Below are 23758 nucleotides of genomic sequence, written 5' to 3'. Positions count from 1 at the left end.
ATTATTTATAGTTTTATTAATAAAAGTGTACCTGGTTATTCCACACCCAGCCGACTTCATTTGATCTGAGGATTATTTTCACATTAGGAACTGTTATCCTATCTGGAAATCAGAACAGGTAACCATGGCTCCCCACATGCTATATCTTTATCCAATCGCTTCTAGAGTAAAGGCCCTGGTTATGCCTAAGGCTCTATGTGGTCAAATTCAAAAGCAGCCAATCCAGAGAGAGGAATGAAAGCTTAGAGGCCAAGAGAAATGAATGGACCAAAAGGATTTTTTAAAAAGTAACTGGCAAATATTTAACCTTCTTGCTATTCAGTGCTGGTTGAGTGTGCTGGCAAAACAAACTCTTGGGAGTTCTCAGATATTGCTGGTGGGAGACTATACTGAATTAAAACAGCCTCTTCAAAAACAATGGTGTAACAGAATTCAAATGTTTATATTCAGAAGGAAATAAATCATAGACACATGCACAGGCATGCGTTCACACACAAACATTTATATATGTGTAGATAAATGTATATATTATTTAAAGAGCAAAGTTGGAAAATGAATTGAGATCCAGACTTTCTAAATTGACAATAAATAGTATCCCATCAAATAGTCCATTATTCATCAAGTGTTTCCCAGGGGTTTAAGGAGGTAGCTCAATTATTAATTTTATAAAATTCTCCAATACCACACACACACACACACACACACACACACACACACACACACTCAGAGAGGGAGAAATAGAGAGAGAGGTCTCATAAGAGTTTATACTAATTTAATTATGAGCTACTTACAAGAACAGATAGTATGTACATACACTTGCAAACAATGAATCTAATAAGATTGACTGAGAAGAAAAATTGGTCTGAGTGTGTCCAATTGCAACTCAGTATCAGATATACTATAAAAGTTTTCAGTCTTGATTTTTTAAAGTATCTTTAAATTTTATTTTATATTTTTGAGATGCTGGGCATAGAACCCAGGACCATGCACATACTACTCACGTGTACCATCACCTATAAATCATTTCTAGGGAAAAAAAAAGTCTGAAATTAAGTATATTCCATCGGTGAATAATCCCATTTTAGGGCGGGATCTGATCTTAGTATGATTTTTCAAAATTGGTTAATTTATTAACAATTCAGTATTATTAACAATTCATCTCTTACTTTCCTTGGTAAGCATGAGTTATACCATTTTATTCTATTGGCAAAAGGTTCCATGCCCGTGATACTTAAGACCTGCCCCAAGAATATGGAGCAGATAAGATTCCCCCTAAAATTCAAGGGTCATTAGATAGCACATATACCTGTCCTCAAAACCACACACATTGCATCTTGTCCTGTGACCATGATAATAACCCCCCCCCCTTTCAGCACCATCCTGGCCCAGTGTCTATCAAATCTCTACAGGGACCACAGCCATATGATGTGTGTCTTACAAAGGAAGGGGAAGCAGACATGGAACAGGCTGAGACCTGATGCCAATATGCAGACACTTGGGATGGGTACCACGTGCCCTCTGCCTTTAAGCTGAAGGACTAACTGTGGAGCCTCTGTCTTCTCTACACTGTCCACACAGTTTTCAGAATGACTCCATAGTGATCCAGGCTGTTCAATGTGATCAATAGCCACTATTCGATGAGTGTACCTATTAATCAATCTTTTCTGTATTTTGATGTAATTGTGAACTCAAATTCGAGGGCCTCTTCTGGAGCCGGCTATGGTTTGGCCAGTGTCTATGAGGGTCACTTCTTCAGACAGACTAATTCTGGGAGCACCCAGAGGCAGCTCTGAACTCCTACGCTTAGGTCCAGCATTCTGAAAACGACTTCTCCCTTCAGCCCTGGATAAGCAAGCACTGAGCACCAAAGATGCTACAGAAAGAGACACTCCCAACACCCTCTCATGGACTCATCTAAACAGGCAGGAGAAAACCAGTAACCTGCTACTCAATTAAATAGAGCTTTTTTTTTAAAAAAAAAAAAAAAGTCCCCTTGTGATTTGTGCTTGTACACAAACTAAATAAATAAAACAGAAACCTTTATTGAGCCATCTCCTGCTGGCTACAAAAGTTCATAACTAGAGCCCCTCCCTAGCCCATAATCCCCTGGGAAAACCCAAGACCTGTCTTTTGAAAGTATTAGAAATCTGCCATGCCTGTCTTCATTACTCCATGAGCACACAGGTTTCTGAACTAAGTACTCAGCAAATGCAATGTAAAAATCTTGTTAATCACTCAGTCCATAAAGCGTGACCTTTCTACAGCTCACTCTTTAAGCAGCTAGAAGTCTCCTGGGCTGAGCTATCAAATTCTCATGAGCATGAGTGACTTATGAAATTGGCTGGCATATTTTATAAAGTCTGAGTATCTCGGGTGGTAATACTGGGCAGTAAACTTAGATTGGCCGGTTCAACTCCAGAACTGAAGGCGGTCTCCGGCCTTTTTGGAGTCGGTGCTGCACTGGAACATTGATTCTCACATGCCCATTGTCCTTGCTGATGTTTATATGGGCTTCTCAAAATCAAATGCAGGGATGAATTATCCACCCTGATGAGTTAGTTAAGCAAGCACCGAAATTTTAGTAAAACCCCTCCATCAAAGCTCTTTGGAGACCTTTAGGCTCCTGTGATCTTAACCTACCCAGTCCTTGCTCAGGAAGGCAATGCTAGCCCCAGTCACTATCCCTGAAAGTTGTTGGAAGACTGCGTTAAGACTTTGGACTCAATGGTTTCCAAAACACAGGATGGAGTGAAATTTCCCCTTGTATTTCTTAAAAGTTCATGACCAGAGAGATGGCTTAAGGGTTCTTGCTAAGGTGATCTAAGACCTAAGTCCAATCCCCAGGGTCTGCAGGTAGGGAAGAAGAGACATTATCAAGTTGCCCTCTAACTTCAACATATGTTCTGTGTGTCCTATGTGGACCCACACACTCACACAATAAATAAATAATTGTAAATTTAAAAAAATAATTCATGGTATCCTGCTGGTTCATCTAGCTAGAACCCTGCAAAAATGATCAGACAAGGTCTTCATGGCTGGAAGCCATTCAGAGTATGGGGTGGGAGGCTGAGATAGTCTAAGAACATGAGAGTATATCAAAGAATCTCCGAGGCCACAGAGCTAAACTCAGGCTCTCGGCCCTGTGGAAGATGGATGTACAGTCCACTCGCCTAGTGATTGCCACACCATCCTGAGTCTGTTCTGTGGGGCAAGAGTGCAGAATCTGTAAAGCAAACAACAGCCCTTCCAGGGAACAAACCTTCCTCACACAATCCATGAGCTCCTCTGATGCTTACAGGAGCTAGTTCGGTGCACATGAGTAAGATGCCAGTCACAGCTTAAACAACCTCCACGGGACACCCAGGAAATCCCAGGGAAATGAATGGTCCAGTATATCCTGTGTGTCCTGGGGTCTGTCATGGCAAAAGCAGGAACCCACATGGAGTGGCCCAGGGAAGACTGAGGAGGATGTTTGAGTGAAGGAAATGCCTCAGGTCTTGTACAATAAAGTTACCACGAGGCTTCACTGTTAAGGCTAGACATGAATGAATCAACTGAACCCATTCGTACCCTGTCACCTTTGGACCTTCCAGTTTCTGAGACCAAAAGCTGAGGTTTAATTTCAAGTGACAGGTAAATAAATAGGTATACATGTTCATGTTCATAATGCCAAGAGAAAACTACCTAACCGGCAAGGGCAAGTGGGGGTGAATGCTCTTCTGCTAGAGTCTCGAGCCTCAGATCTTCTTTCTTTGGCCAGTATCCAGTGATGATCCAGCCCTTGCCCTCTCCCACACCCCTGCTCTGTGCCCTCTCTGTATGGCAAAGGTGTCTCCAGGATACAACCTGGCAGGGAGAAGCATGCCACAGCCGAGTTTGGGAATTTGCTTTGTATTCACAAGGCCATTACCACAGTATTCATTACAATTACCCTCACACAGACTTCATTACTGCCTTCTGTGTTCAGCTGCACTCAGTGAAGAAATCCAACTGGGCTACAATATTGTATTGGCTCATTTTGTGCCCGAAAGCCAAAGTAAGAAATAAAAGTCCTTGGAAGGAGGTTCACATGCAGTTCTTTCCACTCAAAATGAGATACAGAAATCGCTTTACTTAAAAACAGCCTAATTAATCTAGAGGTGTGAGATTCCCTGTGGGGTTAAGATACTCATAGGGGGTCATCTGTGAGGTTCTGGCCCTGAAATCTGGCCTGGGGGGGTGGCAGGAATCTTTCCCACACTGGCTGGTACCTACAACTCTGTCATCCCAGCAGCCCATGACTTGTAGACTCTGCTTTAAGACAGGAAGCAGAGGCAGCTAGTTTCTCCTGGTTTGCTCAGGCCTGAAATCCTTGAACTACTAAAGGTCAGCCTAACCTAACTCCTAAAGGTAGGGAAGACTGGTTCTTCCCAAGTTCCCTCTCCTCCTCCCAGAGCCCTGCTCTTCCCCCACTGTCCCCTTATGATTGTACTGGGTTCTTACCCCTCTCTCCAGCAGCATGTCTCTGAAATGGGTCACACGCTCTTCCAGGGGCAGGAGAATTTGTGGGGGTGGTGTCTGTGGTCCCTTGTCCACCCGCTGTGTGTCTTCTGGTCCAGGGCTCTCACAGCTTTCAGTCCTTCAGAGGCAAAGACCAGAGTTAATCATGCCCAAGGAGATCCAACTGGTTCCCACTGAAACCTTAAATTCCCCCGAGAGGACTTTTCACAGAACCAAGAATCCTGAGTCAGATCTGGCAGCGCAGGTCTATAGTCTCAGCTCAAAAGAGGCTGAGTTAGCAACGATTGTGTGTGAGTAGCATGAGTGTGAGGCCTAGACAACAGAATGAGACAGTGTCTCAAACAGACAAAACAAGGAAAGGGAAAAATACCAAGAAAGAAAGAAAGAAATGCTTGCCTTGTGAAAGGCTTTGCTGTGTTATGAGAGGAGCCTGAGACTGAAGGCCTGGCCTACAGCTTAATGTTCCAAGAAGGTGAAGACTCAGGCAGAATCACAGACCTGTCTCTATAATGTCTGTCACCTGAAGGACAGATGGAAGATGGAAAAGGGAGGCCCACCCTTTTGATATACTGCTTGGGGTGTGCTTGTCAAGGTAGTGGGGCCTTTTCATAGCACATGCCTTATTCTAGAAAAACCGGGGAGCCTTCCCAAACACCTACATGCCTACATCTGGAAGAAAACATTTGACCCACGTTGATACCATAATTCCACACACTGTCTTCTCCTCCCAGACAAGCTACTGTGACCCGCTCATCCTGTAGGATGCAGTTGGCCCTCGCCCTGTCCTGTAGTCCTAGCTTCAGCCTTACCCTGACTACCCTGATTTCTCATAGGGTCCATTCCCTAGCTCAAGTCCCATATCTGTCTCTGCTCAGGTCCATGGCATTGGTTGTTCAAAATGACTAGTGGAGTCATGTTGTTGGGAGAGCCCCAATACCAGGCACTCATCTGCAGTACCCTGTCCTTGCTACTCCCAGGTCAAGCTTGCCAGTAAACTGAGGTCACACAGACAACACTGAAGACAAACTGTCCACACCAGCAGAAGTACACATGGGAAACACATGGAGCTAAGCTAGGTAGATCTGAGTTTGTTGTTGCATCTAGCATGTGCTGAGAAATTCAGCATTCTGTGCCTAACAAGGCTCATAAGGCTGTAGTGCAGATTATTCTAAACTGGTGAGAAATGTGCGAGGGAGCATCAAGGGGTGCTGAATGTATGAGAGGATTTTATTTATAGATCAGGTATTTCAGGGAAATGTACTATCTTTGCTTCTTCTATGACGGCACAGCAAAGATATAATTAGGACTTCTTTGTAGTAAGTTTTCATTAGCCCAGAATAGAAGTGTGGAAACAAGGCTTACATTGTTGTACATTGAGCACATCATGATCTCCTGTTATCTCTCATCCAACAAAATATTTTGTTCAGAGCTACTGTGTATCTTCCAGAGCATGGGGCTCTCAGTTTCACTGGATTGGTCAGAGGCAAATGCAAAGATGTGCGTGTGTATCTGCATTCTCCCTTTGGAACGGGCTGTGTACCTCTAGTAAAAGGTAAGGCTGCCTGTTTTCTGTGAACGCTAAATTTTGCTCATTTTGAGTTTTGCCCAGAAAGAAAGTCACCTGAGCACCTGACTTGGAACCTAGCATGGTATGTTGCTCTGGTGTCAAGTAAATGGCTGGACAGAAATTGTACTTGTCCCATATCTTGCTTTGAAAACTGTCCTAGCTCAACTCCTCTCAAACGTTGGACTTAGGAGGAGTTGGTTTAGTTCCACCTCTCACCCACATAAGATATTCCCTAACTCTAGGTGCCAGCAACCCAGAGTCTCCTAACTCCAATGAAGAACATACTACTTCCCTCCTGTTTGCTCTCTTTGGCAGAAAGATAATGAGGTGACCATCCCATCCCTGCAGAGAGGCCCTGTGTTCCCATGGCTGTTTCTCAGCCCAGCACTTCTTGAACATCAAGATCACCCATAGTTTTTCAGATGTCTGCTTTACCCAGATTCTCCCTGTGGGCCCATCCAGAGACTAAACTAGTTGCCCAGGCAACCAAATGGCAATGCCCAAATTGCTGACAATTATAGTCTAGAGGGCTCAGTTCACTCTGTAAGCCTGAGTCACAAGTCCATCTCATCAATGTTCTCTGTACTACTCACAACATGGGGAAATGTACAGACTAGAGCTAGAGACTTAGTCAGGAAAAGCCATGAGGCCTATGCTCAAATGTGACTTCCTGGAGAGAGTAATGTTCATTCCCTCAGAGTTATCAAACCCTACCACCCCTCACATCCATGTTTTCTCAATGTGACCTGCATTGCATCATACAGAGTTTTGGCAAGCCAGGTACCTTACTCACCCAGTGCATGTAGTCTGGTGGGCCTGAATTGAGGAAAGGTCATATACACAAGCCACAATGGGAGTCAAAGCTGAAGTTCCAGCACAGTAGGACATAGTATAGGTGTTCTTGGACTGGGCCTCTGGATAACATTCCCACTACCCTATCATACAGCCGCTTTTCAGGAATGAAAGCCCTTTGGGTTGAACATGAGAGAAATGATGGTTGCCTAGGGCCATTACAACCGTGAGGTCACCACCGTGGGTACAGAGAGCTGCTGGCTGGAACGATGCTAACTGTAGCACATAGAGTTCCATGAATGTGAAAAGCTCAAGGGAAAGCACCAATGTGAACATGTCATGTATAATGTGTCCTACATCTCACAGTGAGACTGCTTCCTGGACACCCCTAGCCAAGGTGTGGAAATCTCTAGATCTTCTTACTTTCAGTAAGATATGAAGTTCTAACCAGATGATCTTGACATTCCTACAGCATAATTCTGTGATACAGTGAGGTCCTGTTAACTCTACCCAACTGAAACAGTGAACATCAGGGCAGCCACTGTCTTGGTCACACTGCCTCCCCAGACAGTAGCTTTTCTCTTTTCAAGGTGGTAACCTTTGGCCACAGTAGCCTAAGACAACAACAGTTCCTCTACTCTCTTGTTCCACCCTGGAGAATGGCTATCCAACATGCTGCTGTTGCTTTTCTAGTCCTGAAACTCTTTGCTTGGCCGGGTTAGCCTTGAAGCATGATGTCCAGAAAAAGGCCTCAGCAGTTGCTCTGGAAACCTTAGCTGATCTGCCCTGGGGCAAGCATATTTACTGTCCAGATTTTGCAAAACTAATTTTGCCTATCTATGTCTCTTCAAATGAATTTCAGATATGATTTTCTAAATATAAAATAATTTCTCAATGACTCTTTCCTTGACGGATATTTGAAACCATGGAAACATACTGATGAAGCCATCAACACAAGGATGTGTCAACTGACCGGAAGGTATGGACAACTGAGAATCCCATTAGAAGCCCTCCTGCAAGGTGGAAAACATGGTTCTGCTACTGTAGCCAGACCCAGACATTTGGTTTTCTCTGTCACGTGGACACTAGGCCCATGTGAATTTGCCTGGAATGCCTTGCACGCCTGCCAGGGTTTGTGTTCTGTTTATGTTCTGATTGGATGTATTTAAGGGCTTAGCATTGGATGCTGAGCTGTGAAAGACCACCTAGGATGTTCTAACATTGTATTTGTTACCCTTCCTCTTTCTCAACACAGTAAGGCCCATCTTCACTGGGCCTTCTGTTTTCTGTGAGATTAACACAGCTCCTTTCTGGAGTGAGCCTGAGAAAAATCAGGATTTCGCTGACATGGGGTGTGGTATACAGGACAGACATCTCCAGATATTACCACCACCACTTTATGCCACCAGAAGTGAACACCCAGCTCCCTGGTCTTTGGTACTATGTTTAGTCTCAGCTGTGCTGGTCTCAACTTCTCCTGATGTGTCTTTGCTCAACTGTAGACTCCTCAGTGTTTTTCAGTTTCTCTGGTGTATTCTAGTTTGTATCATTACAGGATCAGTGTGTTTTGCATTCTAGGCCTCATGCCCATGTCTGGAACTCTCAAGTGTGTCTTCTGGGTACAACCTTGAGCCAGGAGCCACAAGTCTCTCATGTCCTCATTACTCACATACAGTCCATACTGTTTCCTCCTGCTCCCCCAGAGCATCTTTGTCACATTCTTCTCAGATGTCATCCTGACCTCTGTTCACCCATGTCTAACTCAGCATCTGCATGTCACTTGGCTATATTTGTGATACATGGGACCTACCTTGAGAACCTTATCTCTTTTGTCCCAGTAATGAAGTCTCTACACAAGATGGTGACACATTTCGTTTCACTTAAAAAGCCATTCACTTATCTATAGTCTACAACTCCAGAGCATAATCCCTGGGTTCCAATGGGCAGTGAAAGTCTTATTGTAGCTCATTAGCGATGATTAGTGAGTAAATTCTTGTGGGATTTGACTTTGTGATTGCAACTTCCTTGAAGACATTGAATGAAGTACAATTCTAGGTTCACTTTCTAAAGAGTACATTTTGGTGTCTTCAGCTTTCCTTCTTGTGACACGTATAAGTCCCAGTTCCCACTACCCAACTATATCCCAGCTTTTGTCTTAGTGCTGTTGACTGGTAACTGAAGAAGGAGGCCAGTGTGTAATTACTGCTGCACTGTGTAAGTCTTCTGAATGTGTGGTTATAGGGTTCTACTGTCACTAGTGAGAGGAATCACAGGAATTTATGAGATGAAATTATCTTTGAAAATGTACTCTAGTTCCTTGTTTTCACTGTTGCATACAAAGCAGAAACCAAGAGAGAAGCATCAGGGCTCAAGTACGGCTGGATGTCCCAGATGAGAGATCTCTGCTGTGATGCACACAAAATTCTTTATTCCCACTGTCTTTATGCCCCCACTAGCAATAACATGGGATTCACCTTGTGGGGTCAGGGGAAGAATGCTGGGCACTAATTAGTAGTTTGCTCTCTGCAATGTCATACACTTTAGACCCTGCTCTAAAATGTAGTGAGACCTCAGGCAAGTTTCTCCCTGAACTCTCCTCACTGCATTCATTTTATCTACAAAGTTTTAATACTCACAGAATCTGCCACTTGACATTTTGAAAAATTAAACGAAATAAAAATGTCTGGTGTTTGCTTACAATTCTCTGTATAACATCCTCTCTAAGTTGATATCATATAGTTAACCGGTTTAATCTGTGATTGGTGGTAATTTGGAATTTGGTAACAATGGTTATGATGGTAATGATGATGCTGATGTTATTGATAATGAGGTAATGATGGTAGTGACAATGGTGACAATGCTGATGCTGTTTGTAATGGTGGTAATGATAGTGAAAGTAATGGTGGCATGATGTTGATGGTGGTGACAATGATGATGATGGTAGTGTTAATAATGGCGATGATGGTGACCATGATGGTGATGATGGTGTCAATGATGGTGATGATGGTGACCATGATGATGATGATGGTGACCATGATGGTGATGATGGTGACCATGATGGTGATATGATGTCAATGATGGTGATAGTGGTGACAATGATGATGAAGATGGTGATAATGACAATGATGGGGATGATGGTGAATGATGATAAGTCCCAGTCCTCACTGTCTCACTCTCTCCATATGCATATATGTATAGATATAAATAGATATGTAATGATTATGGAGGTGCACTGGTGATAATTCTTTACCCTCATTGGCTATGATGGCTTCTGGCTATCCACATTAGCTCTTTGCCAGATGAGTTCCAGCCTCTGTCCTTCAGGGAACATATCCCCTTTTATTTGACTTAATAAATGGGGAGACTTATTCTTTCTTCCAGCAAAGATGCCTGGGAATTTATCATCAAAATATCATCAGCCTGTAACTCTGGTGTTAGACACAATATAAAATTCTGCAGGAATCAAAGTTTCTGTGAATCTTTTTGCCTTATGGGGCCTCAGACATCTTATCGTGTGCAGTCTAACAAATGATCTTCAGATGTAGCACACTTTGAGCGATCTCCGTGTCAGGCATTTAGCCTCCACACTGTGCTGTGCTGGGAAATGCTTCTGGCAGCTATAAAGCAGGTCTGTTCATCAATCTGGGGCTCTGGGGCTCTAGAAAAGACCAGAGCAAGGGAACCTCAACTCTACCCATCCACTCACATTGCACTGTTCAGGTAGGGACTCAAAGCTGATGTTGTCATCAGGACAAATGCCTCTCTTGGTGGATTGTGGCCATGGGCAAAATTTACGCTTGTGGGGCCTGGGCACAGCTCTAAGCTGGAAATGAGCAGATCTTATGCTATATGGAGGAAACTCTGCCAAGTACAGACACAGGCACCTAGGTAAGAGGTATTCAAAGTGCACCTAGAAAAGCAGGAATGGGGCCAATCCAGGGCCTTAACTTCACTGACTGCTGGTCTTGTTTGACTACTGAAAACCACACATCCCCATTCTTTTTTGCTTTGAGCCCTTTGATAATCCCTAATGAATAACTATCCCTAGATAATTTACAAAGAAGCTTCTCAATGTTCACCAAACTCTGTATCTACTATGCCTCAGGCTAGGCAGGCCTCCCATGGCTGGGCTTCTGTCCTGTGTGTCTTCGGAGTGGTCACATTTATCCATCTATTCTCGCATCTGCTGACCCTGTGGTTATGAATGTCAGTATGAATCAGGCATCACTCTAGACAAGAGGACAGAATGAAGATAGAAGGGAGTCTGAGGTCAGGACACAGCTGTGCTCGGTCAGCAGCATGCTGGTGGCCCTGTAGGCAAAGACTTCTGTCATTTATAGGCCATGGTTCCCTTGCTTATGAACTACCTGCTGAAAAGTGTTTTGCTTACCATTCTGTGTTTCATACCCTCTATGTTAAGATAATACATTCAAATTGCTTTGGACAATGGCTGAGCTGCAAATGGTACTGATTTGATTGATAGTGATGGTGACCTCTTCTGACTTGTGGTAGAATTCTTGTGAACCTGAAGCTAATTCCTGGGACTACGAAAGGCAAAACAAGTTAACCAAGCACTTGGCACTGTCTAGTGTACCTGCTTCATGAGTAGCTCTGTCAGGTACTGTGTCCCTCCTGTTCTTCTCTTGTGTTTGGATTAGCTTAATCTGGAAGGTGTTCCCACTGGTCACTGTCTTAATCACTAATAGGTATGTGTTTCTCAACTGTGACCCTACAGAATCTTATTGGGAGCACATAAAGGTATGTCTGGGAGCTGACATCTGTTGCAGTAAATATTAAAAAATAAAAAAAATGGTTTATCTTTCTACTGACCCTGTGGTCTCACTCCTCATGTCCGAGCCTGATACCGAGCTGTGCACACCTCTGTCGCTCCACCCAAGCCACCCTGTCCAAGTGACCCTCACGGCCCAACCCTCCCTTCCCTTGGTGGTCTTCCTCTGCCTGCCTTCCATCTCCCTCCTGAGTGTTCATTTACCCCAAAACTCACATAAATACAACTCTACAGCCTGATAGCTTTTCATATAGGTTTATATATTCAACTCTCAATCCGCAAACCATCTACACAACAAGAGTGCATCAAATAGACAAAGATACAAACCACCCTTCTATATGAAATAATAAACCTATAAAATCCTTAATGTTTATAGCTATTTAATGCCAATTAATATCACCTGGGTCTAGCTGGTCCTTGGGAACCTCCATCTTGCCACAACCTCCACCACCTCTGCCTGACCTCTTAGACCTCTCCTTACTTCACCTTCCTCATCCCACCCAGTCACTGGCTTTCCTTTGCTTTACTAATTAAAATGGAAGAAGGTTCAGATAGTCACCTAGACTAGGCAGACCTTCTTGAGGAAATGGAATTAACATTAAAATACAAACAGCTTCAGGACAATCTACAGACATCTACTGCATCCTAAATAAAATTCAGCACAAACTCCCAAGGTAAACCTGCTCAGGGAGTTTGTGTACAACTCCAAGGAAGCCTTCAATTAGATCAGGTCTTGGCCATGGAAGACCAATAGGTGCTTGGAGTTTTACTGATAACGACTGATCAACTACTCACAGAGCATGTAAGAATCAAAAGACTCTCCTTCCCTGACTCTGCCTCCTGCCTCCTGCCTCCAGCCTCCAGGCAGCATACTAGCAATGGAGATGATGGTGGGGACAGTGATGACTGCGGTTGTTTTGTTGAATACCTTTTGGGGACTGTTGGAGAAAAGAAACAGATCATGGGCACACATTTCAGAACACAGGGATCTAACTTAAAATGGAAAGAAACCTTCTGTACTTAATACAGGGGAGGCAGAGACCACCTTTTAAAACCTTAGATCTATAGCCTAAAGCAGACAGGGTTGTGAGAAAAACAAAACAAAAAGCTGCAGACATCTTGATACACTGATTCATGACTGGGTACCACTTGATCTCAGCTCACTGGTCTTCAGTATCAGCAGTTGTCTGTGAAAAGGGCAGATGGAGCCTCCACACCCTAAGGCTTTGAGCACCATCTAGTCCAAAAGTCCATGGTGAGCAAAGTCCTAGGTTTACATATAGCCTGGCCTTACCCTAAGAATCTCTTTCAATTGTCACTAATACAGCAGGGCTTCCAGTGTCTAAACTGCAGAAAAGTCCAAGGGATAAGGGGGAGCTGGAGTAGCAGAGCTGTGACAGCCCCTTTCCCAGGCAAAACCTCTGCTGAAGAGACATTAGGACAGTCAAGGAGCAGCAAAGGGAGCTGTGGGCCCTTACAGAGAGGTGCTAGGCTGAGGCCAGCAGCACAGCCCTGACCCTACTCCATCACTACACAGCTTCAACATGGACAACCAAATGCAAACCTAGTCCCTCTTACAGCCAGAACACAGATGGGAATCTAAACAAAATAGTGTATCCACCAGCAAGGAAGCAAGGATGGCATAGCCAAGAGCCCGAAGGCAGCATAAAATGAGCTAAAAATGTTAGAAAAGAATATAATAGATGCTCCTAAATAGCAGCACAAGAAAGAACAGGATGCAGGAGAGAGGAGGCATCTGGAAAATAAAGATCTGAAAAGGGGAACTAAGAAAACCCAGGAAATGTTTAAAACTAAAAGGAAATCAGAACAGAAAAACACAGCAGTCAGAATATAAGTATGACCAAGGGTGATGGTGTCTTAATAGAAAGAGAAGTCGAGGGGCTAGTGAAATAGACCCCTGAGTGGGTAAGAGGGCTGCTGCCCAACGGCACATGCCTGAACTCAATCCCTGATGCCCACACAAAGGTGAACAGAAGAACCTGCCACTAAGTTGTCCTCTGACCTCCTCATCTGTCTGTCTCTATCTGTTCATCTCTCTCTGTCTTTCTGTCTCTTTCTGTCTCTCTGTCTCTCTCTCTCACACATACACTTGGGGGTAAGACCATGCACACACATATATCCCATAGCAATAAACAAATAGATATTAAAAAAATAGAAGTCAAGAAGGAAAAGGACCAGGTTGCAGAGAAAGTGGCACGGTAAAGGGTAAAGAAGACCCAAAGAGAAGGCTAAACAGGATGAATAGTGATGCAACAGAACACAAGAAAACACAGGTAGGAGATTATCCGGATGCCACACCTCTATATTTGGGTAGCGTAACCTACGACAACAAACAATCGCTACGGAGCTTTTCTTTCCATCATTTTAAACACATAACCATGTTAGAACCTAAGAGCACATAACAAGCAGACCAGTGGAGGACACCAGCGGTCACACAAGCTGCTTTGGAAATCAGCATTGAGCGAGAATCATCAAGCACCTACAGTTGCCTGGGAAGAGTCTCAATAGATGGTTCTCTACATTGAGTTGGTCCGGGACATACAGGACCATTGGAAAGCAACCATGCTCCAGCCCTCTGGTGAGCACCAACCAGACAGCTTTGCCTTAATCTATTTCACATACCTCACAAACTACCTTCTCACTTAAAAAAATTGTCTAGCAATTTCAAAAAGCTGTAGCAATTTCAGAAAGCCTAACTGTCCTTTGGGTCTGTGGGATGCTGATCTTTATGGAGGAAGTTGCTAAACAATGAAAAATTCCCTCTCTGTGCAGGCAGCTAAACTGCACCTTGGAGCAATGGGTGGGAGGAAAGGAAGTTTGAGGGTGGGAAGTGCTTTGGATCCCAGAGAGAAGGAAAAAGGCAGAAGGCAGGAGCAAAGTAGAGTTGGACATTAACGCTGGCTGCTGAAGTAGGAGATGCATATTCCCCCAGAACCAGAAACACACACCAGTACAACACAACCCTGAGGCCCAACCGAGGATTGTCCTCTATGCCTCTGTCTGGGCACCCCAAATACTAGGTGATGATGGATAACTGTTCAGTGCATGATACTGAGGACTGTATTCATGTCCTCTGGAGATGGCCCATTCACCTGTTCATCCATTCACTTTGCCTGCCTTCCTGAGTCTCGACTTTTCACAGTGGAACTGAGACTGTGTGGTTATCTGGGAGAAGATCTAGCACTATCTTGGAATTCTGCATCCTGCTAGCAAGATGAGGATGCAATCAGATCTGAACTATACTGGGGCCCAGTACGTAAGGCTCTGCACATAGATTGACTAACCAGTCAGACAGAATCTTGGGGTGGAAAAGAAAAGGCTTCCTTTCTTCATCTAAGAGTGTCTTGCTGGTGCTCCACAGCCATGGGGAAGGGTCTACATGTGCATAGGGCTGTGCTGCAGAGTCCAGGAAGGCCAAGGTTGTCTAACAACCACCAGAATATAAGGTTCCTGAACAGAGCATATGAACATTAAACCCTTTGGAGGAGATTCTGCAATGGGCTTTAGGAGACAGAAGATCAGAAGTGATATGATTTTATATCCAAGTTCTCTGCCAGCCTAGATCATCCCAGAGATGCCTACTAGCTCCCTGCCCATGCAGAATAGAGATCATTGGCACAACAAAAGCCAAGTGTTCACTACACAGTGGGTATAAGTGGGTACAAGATGGATGGCAGCTAAGTAGGAAACAGATGAGAATGAATAAAGAACATGAGAGGCCAGGCACTTTAGACTGGCTTCATACCATCTCGATGTCAGACTTCTCGTAATTCAAATGAAAAGCTTGATGGGAAATAAAAACTTCACCTGACCCCACCCACGAGGTAATAGCTCTGCATTCAAACATGGTACCAAAGTCTGTAACACAGTAGTCTCCTGACTAACCCCCCCCCCCCATCTAAGAAATACGTGAATCTCTTTATCACTTCTAGATAGCTTAAAAAGACAAATTGAAATCCCATGACAAATGACTGCTTCTGTACTCAGTCTTCTCACAGGCAGATGTCAATGAAGGGTTCCGTGTGAAACACCTAGTGACATGGCACAGGCCCAACACCATCTCTAAAGTCATAGATTTCTAGGTAGAGTCAATTGTCTACCTGAAAAAATGAATTAAGTGAAAAGGATTACTTAAAAGGTAAGTAGAGGTGAATAATTTGTTCATCACTGCACATGCCAAAGACCACAACAATCTAATACTTTCTCTTGTCTCACAAGGTCCCCAGGGAATTAGACAGACCACCAGGGATGGCACAGAGAAGCAGAGAATTCTGTTGTCATCAAGGGGAACCTTAAGAGATGTGATTTCAGAGCATCATCTTACAGCATTTTCAGACAGTTCCCACACTCAACAGTTGATTTTCAGAATGGCCCTCATGGGCTCATATGTTTTAATAATTAGTCTACAGTTGGTGGAACTGTTTGGGAAGAATTTGGGGGTGTGGCTATGCTGAAAGAGGTGTGTCATTAGGGGCTTTAAACATGCATTCCCATGAATTCTTTTTGCCTCCTACTTGTAGATCCAGATGCTAGTTTTCAGTTGCTCCTGTCATTATGTTTTTGCTCAGCATCATGACCTCTAATCACCTGGAACTGTAGGTACAATGAAACACTCTCTTTTATAAGTTACCTTGATCATGGTGTTTTGTCACAGCATTTAGAAATTAACTAAGGGACTGAGGTAGGAAAGAAAAGGGCTCAGGATACACTCTAAGCACAGGAGCTCTCTCTGTGTGCTAGTCTTCTTCCTGATTACAAGCTGACAGCCATTCTCTGATTTCACAGAGAGCACCTTCCCACAACCCCAGACAGCACTATCCAGGGAAGGATTTGGCTTGAGGATTGTCCAGGAATTGGGAGCTTAAAACCTTTCATCTTGGCCTTGTTAGCCAAGATTGAAAGTTACTATTAAACTCGTGTGTTTGTCTTTTGGATGGTGACATTCATTTGTTCTAAAATGACTCATCTTACCCTATGGTTATGTCTGGAGTAAAGACCTACAAGAAGATTAATCATAGTCATACATTTCCTTGAAGAGAATATCATTATCAGAAGGATAGTCTTTGGAAAACCCACCTTTTCCTAGGGTCTGAAATTGCTTTACACCGCAGTTTCATCTGGGAAATCTGGTCTCTGGGAGTCAGTCAATAGCAGCAGATTTGGAGAAAGCAAAAAGATGCCGGCAGACCACTTTTTACTCATTCTAGCATCTTGGGTCTTCATGTAGACCTGCCCATGACCTCAGAAGGTACCTATATTAGTTACTCTCCTTACAGATGTGACGAAATGCCCAAGGAAAACAAGGCACAGAAGATTTGATTTTGATTCATAGCTTCATGACACAGTCCCCTTGTGGCAGGAAAGGCTTGATGTCAGAAGATGAGGTGCTGGTCACATTGGGTCTATAGCCAGGAGGTGAGGGGAGATGAACGCTGGAGCTCTATTGGCTTCCTTCATTTCTAACCAGTATGGGATCTCAGACAGTGGAATGCTGCTGTCCATATTCAGGGCAGATCTTACCGCTACAGTTAAACCTTTCTGGATATGCCCTTGTGGGTACGTGCAAAGGTGTGTCTCCTAGGTAATTCTAAATCCTACCAAGTTGATAATCAAGATTTACCACCAACATACTCTAGTTGATCTGACATTTTATGGCAGGAGACAGTCAGTTTTATAACATCCAAAGCCATCAATTGCACCCCAAAATGTTAGGTGCAACACGACCCATCCTTTAGTCAACCTAGTAAAAGAAACTTATACCAGAGTCATGGAAATACCAAAACTGTATCAAAGGCAATGTGCCAGTAGTAGTTGAAGGACAAAGTTCATCTTCTCAGAGGGAACTGCTATTCCTTCCTGATAAATCCTGGCTGCCATCTATGCCCATGACAATTTCCTTATGATGTTTTATGATTATTTCCATTTCTAAACTAGAAGATATCTTTTTGCTGAGTTCCCCAAGTTGATTACATTTGAATTTGAAATAAAGTCTCAGATTCCTAAAATAGATAGCACACTCAAAGCAGGCCCAAACAATAAAAAGACCCACTCCTCAGATGGTAGGAAGTGGCAGGGCCGCCATGCACCACACGAGAAGAGGACACGCAGCAGTAAGTCAGTTTTCTGGTCTCACAGAAGATGGATGAGTTTGCATCAGGAACACATTCCACTAAATAGTAAATAACAAGCTTTCTGAAATAGTACTCACCAGGTAGTTTAAAATACTTTTGTGCTTTGAAAGCTTGTCATTGTGACATGTTTCTCCTCCAAGGGAATTTTAGCAGAAGTGTCATTTGTGCCCACATTATCTGCACAATTAATTTAATTCCATCTGCATTTGAACACCCCAAGTGGGTATCAGCTGTGCCAGAGCTCATCAACAATGCCAGGGTGGAGAAGAATCTAGAACCACCATCATCATTTAATCCCTGTTCCTATGTGTCATGACATATTGGGCCAGCAGTTACCCCTTGCAAGAGAGTTTTCAGTGCTTTTGAAAGAAGAAAAAAATGTTGTTTATACTAGAGGGGCAGGTCAAGATTACAGTCTGTAATCTCAAATGCACACAGTGCCAAGACTTCTGAGGTGCCACCTGCAAAATGCAGTGGGACATGAAGTGTCACAGACACTGCAGAAAAATGTGTAGTAAGAAACTGCACTATGGTGAGGCTGCAGACACAACAGGGTTGCCTTCTACAAGGCACAGGCAGACAAACCAACCAGATCCTTTTTCAACACAGGCAGGGCAGGCCTCTGCACATATAGGGGAAGACCTAGCCTCTCTCTAATCACCAGCTCAGAAATGAATGGTTTCCAGAACTTCCTAGAATATACTAGGTCCTCAGTCTGGCTGCTTCATGGCTTCAGAACATTTTCCTGCCACGTTTGTTAGGCAGACACAGTCTCACCAAGGCAGGCCAGGTGAGGACCTGATACGCCTGGAGGCACACCAGCATGTGACAGGTACCAGCCCCTCCCACAGTTATAGTGGATGTGCACGTATGCAACTGCAGACATTGGAGCAGCTCTACAGGAAACATCTGTGCTTGTTTCAAAGTTAGTCTTTAATTCTGGAAGTCATTCAGATGATTAAAACCAGAATTAATGTTTTGCTGCTATTTAAATGCCAACTGCTCAGAATCCAAGACCAGTCCATGTTTCCTGCACCACGGGGAGCTTGTGCTGTGTTTTAAACTCAGGGTATGGGTACACAGATCAGCTGGGACAGCTTGGCTGACAGTCATGGTGTGGGCATGGAAGCCTAAAAGCTACCCTTCCTCCCATTCCTAGAACCCTTGAACCATCAAAAGCCCTGTATAAAAGTCTCCTGTGGCCACATGAGTATTTTTTGACCCTCGTACAAAGTGGCCTTTGAAGGGCAAGAGTTAAGGCAGCCAGAAAGCAGAGAACTCCAAGATTGGCATAAGAGGTTTGGCTCAGGGTCACACAGAGTTCTGCCCCTGCTTAATGGCAGCTCACCCTTCACACACCCAGAGTCAGGCACAGCATGTAGGAGCCCAGGGATGAGAAAACCAATGTTCAACCCTTTACCTGCATACGTTTTTTTTTTTTTTTAAATTAAAATTTAGTGCATAATTCTGTAAAGTTCTGTGGGTTTCCTCTTAGTTCTGAACTCCCCTGGTTCTCCCTCCAATCTAACTGTTGCATTTGTTAGAAAGAGGAATCCCCCCTTAATTTTCAGCTGCCTGGAAACACTGGCCCAGCATCTGATTCCTACAACATCCCTTAGTTTACTGAACTAGCTCAGGGTGAAGGAGCAAAGAAGTGAAAAATGGGTAGTGGAGCTGAAGCAAAACCTCATTCTTTGTTATGCCAAATGTCTGCTTCTCATAAGGGACATTTTTAGGATAGAAAATGCTACCAACATGCTTGACCAACACCTTTGAAATTTTGGTCCAGGACTGAAGGGGCTACAGAGAGGAGATGATACAGAAGCCAGGTGGATGGGCCCAAGCAAGTCCCAGGTTCCAGTAGGATGCACATCCACTAGGATATAGGTCCTACCTGTGCCAAAGACAACTAAATTCATGACGCAGCCTTAGAAGTACTGTTTAGCATTCAAGACTCAACCCCATTGTTCTCAGCCCAGGAAGGTGCCTGCAGCCACATACTTCCTTCCATCTGTCCTGTGCTGAGGACTTAGATGACTCTAATGCCACAGAGTAGCCCCTGCATGTAATACTAAGTATACAGAGAACAGACCAGTAGCCTGTAAGAGACCATTAAAAGAGAAGAGACAGGTTTCCCATCCCACACTTGCTGCCATGCCAAGCCAACTTGTTACCACATACCACATGAACTTCTGCAGACAGGCCCACAGCTTGACTTTCAGAGGAACTTCTGAGACAAGGTTTAGATGCACTGCCAGCAAGACCCAGAGATGCAGTGTCCAGCCGGAATTGCTTGCCTTGATTTAGTATCTTTTGTAGCACTGGTCTGCCCTGAACAGTAGGCCACCATGGACACTTCCTCACGGCTTTGGAAGCTGAGCATGTGCCCCTGAACTTCAGTGAGGGTTCCAGAGCAGGTGCCAGGAGATAATCCAGCCATCGGCTTCCCAGTTAAACCAATTATTATTTTTTTTTTCTCAAATTCAATGCAGTCAAAGTACTTTCTCTTCGCAGCACCAAAGCATCAAGGGAAGACACAATAGGATGGAACAGCGCCACCTACCTGTTCCTCTTGGTTTTCACACTTTGGTCCTCACTGCCATCTTCTGAACTGGATCCATCACTGCTTTCAGCTGAAAGAAACATCACATTAACACAGCTGAAGGGTCAGATTCAGTGCCCTAGAAGCCCGCAGGCAGCTGAGGTGCTCAAGCTAGCCCATCTGAAAACTAACTGCACTTCTCTTAGACATAAACATAAGTTGCATGAACTTGTTTTCTTTGACGCATATTCTTTTGCATTTCGTTAGAAAAGATACCTGGCTATTGATGTCACAGAAGCCAACTCCAGCCCCTGTGCCTCTAGACATCACCATCCCTTAAGATGGGCTTAATGAGTAAACAAGAGAAGAACCAACCACGCTCAGGATCAGCCCTTCCCAAGCTGGTATGAGCCTCTCTGCCAGCTGGCTGCTGGAGCGCTAGTGCCTCCACATTGGTCTCCTGGTACCCAGAGCCCCCCTCTATCATTGCAATAGTCACAGGTCTATGCAGCATACCAAATGATCATCACTACAGACTGTGCCTGTGTTTCCAAAGCCCAAGTGTTTGGGAGATTCTTTACTGTTTCCAAGCTGCATGGTGCAACCCTGGAAATACTGCCTGAAATGACAGAATGGCAAGCATGCATTGGTGCCCTGAGATTTCCCGTACGGCTGCAAGAGAGCAAGGATGAGTGAGGGGTGGTCCCAGAGCCTTGACATTTTTGACCCATGGTGCAGATTGTGATCTCAGGGTAACAAAAAGTAGTCTAGCCTGCTTTCTACTTCTGTGTCTGTATACTCTCAAATCCGCCATCTCTGTAAGCCAGTCATAATGTTGACAGTGGGGATGGGAATAGACAGAGTTGGCTTGGTAGATTGTGCCTCCAGGCTCCTACTCTGCTACCTGGGTCATATCCTCCCTTTTGATGTTTATTGCCTTGTTCTTCGTGGAAGGCCTAGTGCCCCTGCTCTTAACAAGTGTGAAACCCACAGGATAGTAATTTCAGTGAGTGTAGCTCCCTCCCTCCTCCCTCCCTCTTCATCTCCCTCTCCCTCTCTGTCTTCCCCCCAATAGAATTTTATGTATTCAAGGCTTGTCTTTGAACTCCTGATCTTACTTCTACCTCCCTACATTTTCCTTTAAAATACTACACTTGTCATTGGATACTGACCTGGCAACTCCATCTCTACTAGGATTAGTTTTTATAGTGCTAAAGTTGCTAGGCATACTAGGGGAGATAAGTAATCAGTCTGTGAACCCTTCCAGATACAGTAATGAACAGCTTAGGAAGATATGCCCCTTTGGTGCAATAATGCCATATATGTCATAGAAGTAACCATCTACATTAAAAATTAATTTAAGACTCATTCCACAAGACATGACTTGTTTGTGGTGCCATTAATGGGGCCAAACCCTAGGTTAGTTAGGTCCTAGGACTTAGGGGAGAACTTATTACTATTACTCACCCAAATGGGCATAATATTAAAATGACTCAACATTTACTGTTATCTCCATAGAATAATGCTTCTCTCTATTTTCACAGAGAAGCTTATTTTTATAGTAGATGGTAATTAACACAGAGATCCACAACTGGCCAAAATGTAGAGAATAAGATTGTGGATCATTGAGCTCTAAATGGGGCACAAAATTAAACAATCACAGCTCTGTAATCATCATGGAAAGGAGCTGAATGTGGAAAGATTGTAAAGTCCAGGGGGTAGTAGGTCACCACAGTGAAACCGTTTCCTGAAGAAAATGGGCCAGTTGCTCATACGAGCTAAGAGAGGATGTGACAATATCTACAAGACCCGTATAAGATCAAGCCAGACAGAACACCATCATGGAGTGGGAAGGTCAGAAATACCTGCCCCTAGCTGAAGGACTATTGGTAACTGATGGCTGCTTGGAAGAGGAAGAGTCAGTTTTCTTCATGGATGTGTTCCCTGAGAGGCTATCTGTGTTACAGCAGATGACCCTACATCCATGAACACAGACACAGTACCAGTAGACTCTATAAGTTGTTTTGGTTTGAAAAGAGAACTATGAAACTGGGAGGAAAATGTAGTGATAGAGGTGTGATTGGAGGGAAGGAAATGAAAGGAGGTTGGACTTGATCAAAACATATTATACTCATATTTGAAATTTCCATCAATCAAAAAAATAAATAAAATATCAAACTCTACACTTTTTATGGCCTGCATTTAGGAACTTAGAGTGCCTGAGTTGACCATGCTCAACCAGTCTGTCTATCCATAACTCTGTTCTCAACATAGGGTACACAGCTGTTAGGAGGATGAGGCTTTCAGCTCATCCATGGGCTTCTGCACTGTCCTATGTGTGCTTCTCCTGCCTGTGTGTACAAAGGGATGATTCTAGTTTGGCTGTGACAAGTGACTGACCAGTTTGTATTAACTTGTCTTTAGTGCTGACTTGCTTAGGAGTGAGTTCCCATGCAGTGACAGGTCATCATGGGGAATGGGGGCAGCGCTAGCCTTTCATTCAGCACACTTCTGAGAAACCATGATGAATGATAACCTCAAGTACAAAGGATACCCAGGAATTATACAGATACTATACAAGATAAATATGTATAGTGCTGTCTATTGTTTGGGAGGCCTTTTGATCCTTTTGAATAATCTCAACACAAGTAGATAGTTTTTGTTCAGATATAAAATCACATAAATCACAAAAATATTTGCAAATTTGACTGACTTTAAAAGCACGGTATCAAAGGGGAATTCACACAATATGTCGATTGGGTCGGTCTCACTGCCATTGCCAGTGATTAAAACTATTCTTTCCACACCTGGGAGCCTATGATCTCTGCTATCCATGAGTGCAGTGCTGGGAGAGGCTGCTGTCCTCCACTGACTTCTGGGATTTGAAAGCAGAAACAGTTGTGATGATGTACAATGAAGACAACATACTACATGAACTTCACATGAAGTCATAAGTGGTTTGCACCAGCCAACAACAATCCAGGTTAGCAACTCCCACAAAGTAGTAACAAGACTTAAGAGTTTCTACCTGAAAATACCCAGAATGTCTAGTTGACCCATTTACATGGCACACAGAGACACCGAAAAGAACTTATGAGGCCAGTCTGGAAGAAGCATACAGTCTGGCATCACTCAGATAGATTGGACATACTCTAAAGAACTGAGAATCCAAAAGGTTTTAGTAACAAAAACAAAAAGAAAGTTTCAGACACTAGACCTCACAATAATGTCCTAAACATAACACCAGAAATATAGTCAATGTGGGAGGTTGTGAAGATAGTTTGGTAGTTAAATGTGCATACCACACTTGCATAGGACAGAGTTTGGTTCCCAACATCAATATAGAGTTGTAATCCAACTCTAGGGGATCTGACACCCTCTTTGGGATTTTGTAGGCACCTGCATTTGCATGTGCA

General features: G+C 43.8%; 1 protein-coding gene across 1 annotated transcript in view; it reads right to left on the bottom strand.

Moving 5' to 3' along the window:
• The window catches only part of TCERG1L (transcription elongation regulator 1 like), a gene marked incomplete at both ends in the record, with an annotated part of 171935 nt that overhangs the window by 14246 nt on the left and 133931 nt on the right, over positions 1 to 23758 (bottom strand). The window contains 2 exons of the mRNA XM_080911783.1: positions 4483 to 4618; positions 20364 to 20433. Coding sequence (XP_080767909.1) covers positions 4483 to 4618; positions 20364 to 20433 — 206 coding nt within the window. The remainder of the gene's footprint in view (positions 1 to 4482; positions 4619 to 20363; positions 20434 to 23758) is intronic.

The sequence above is a fragment of the Micromys minutus genome (assembly GCF_963924665.1).
Source record: "Micromys minutus genome assembly, chromosome: 2".
Classification (NCBI taxonomy): domain Eukaryota; kingdom Metazoa; phylum Chordata; class Mammalia; order Rodentia; family Muridae; genus Micromys; species Micromys minutus.
This window is presented reverse-complemented; position numbering and strand designations above follow the sequence as displayed.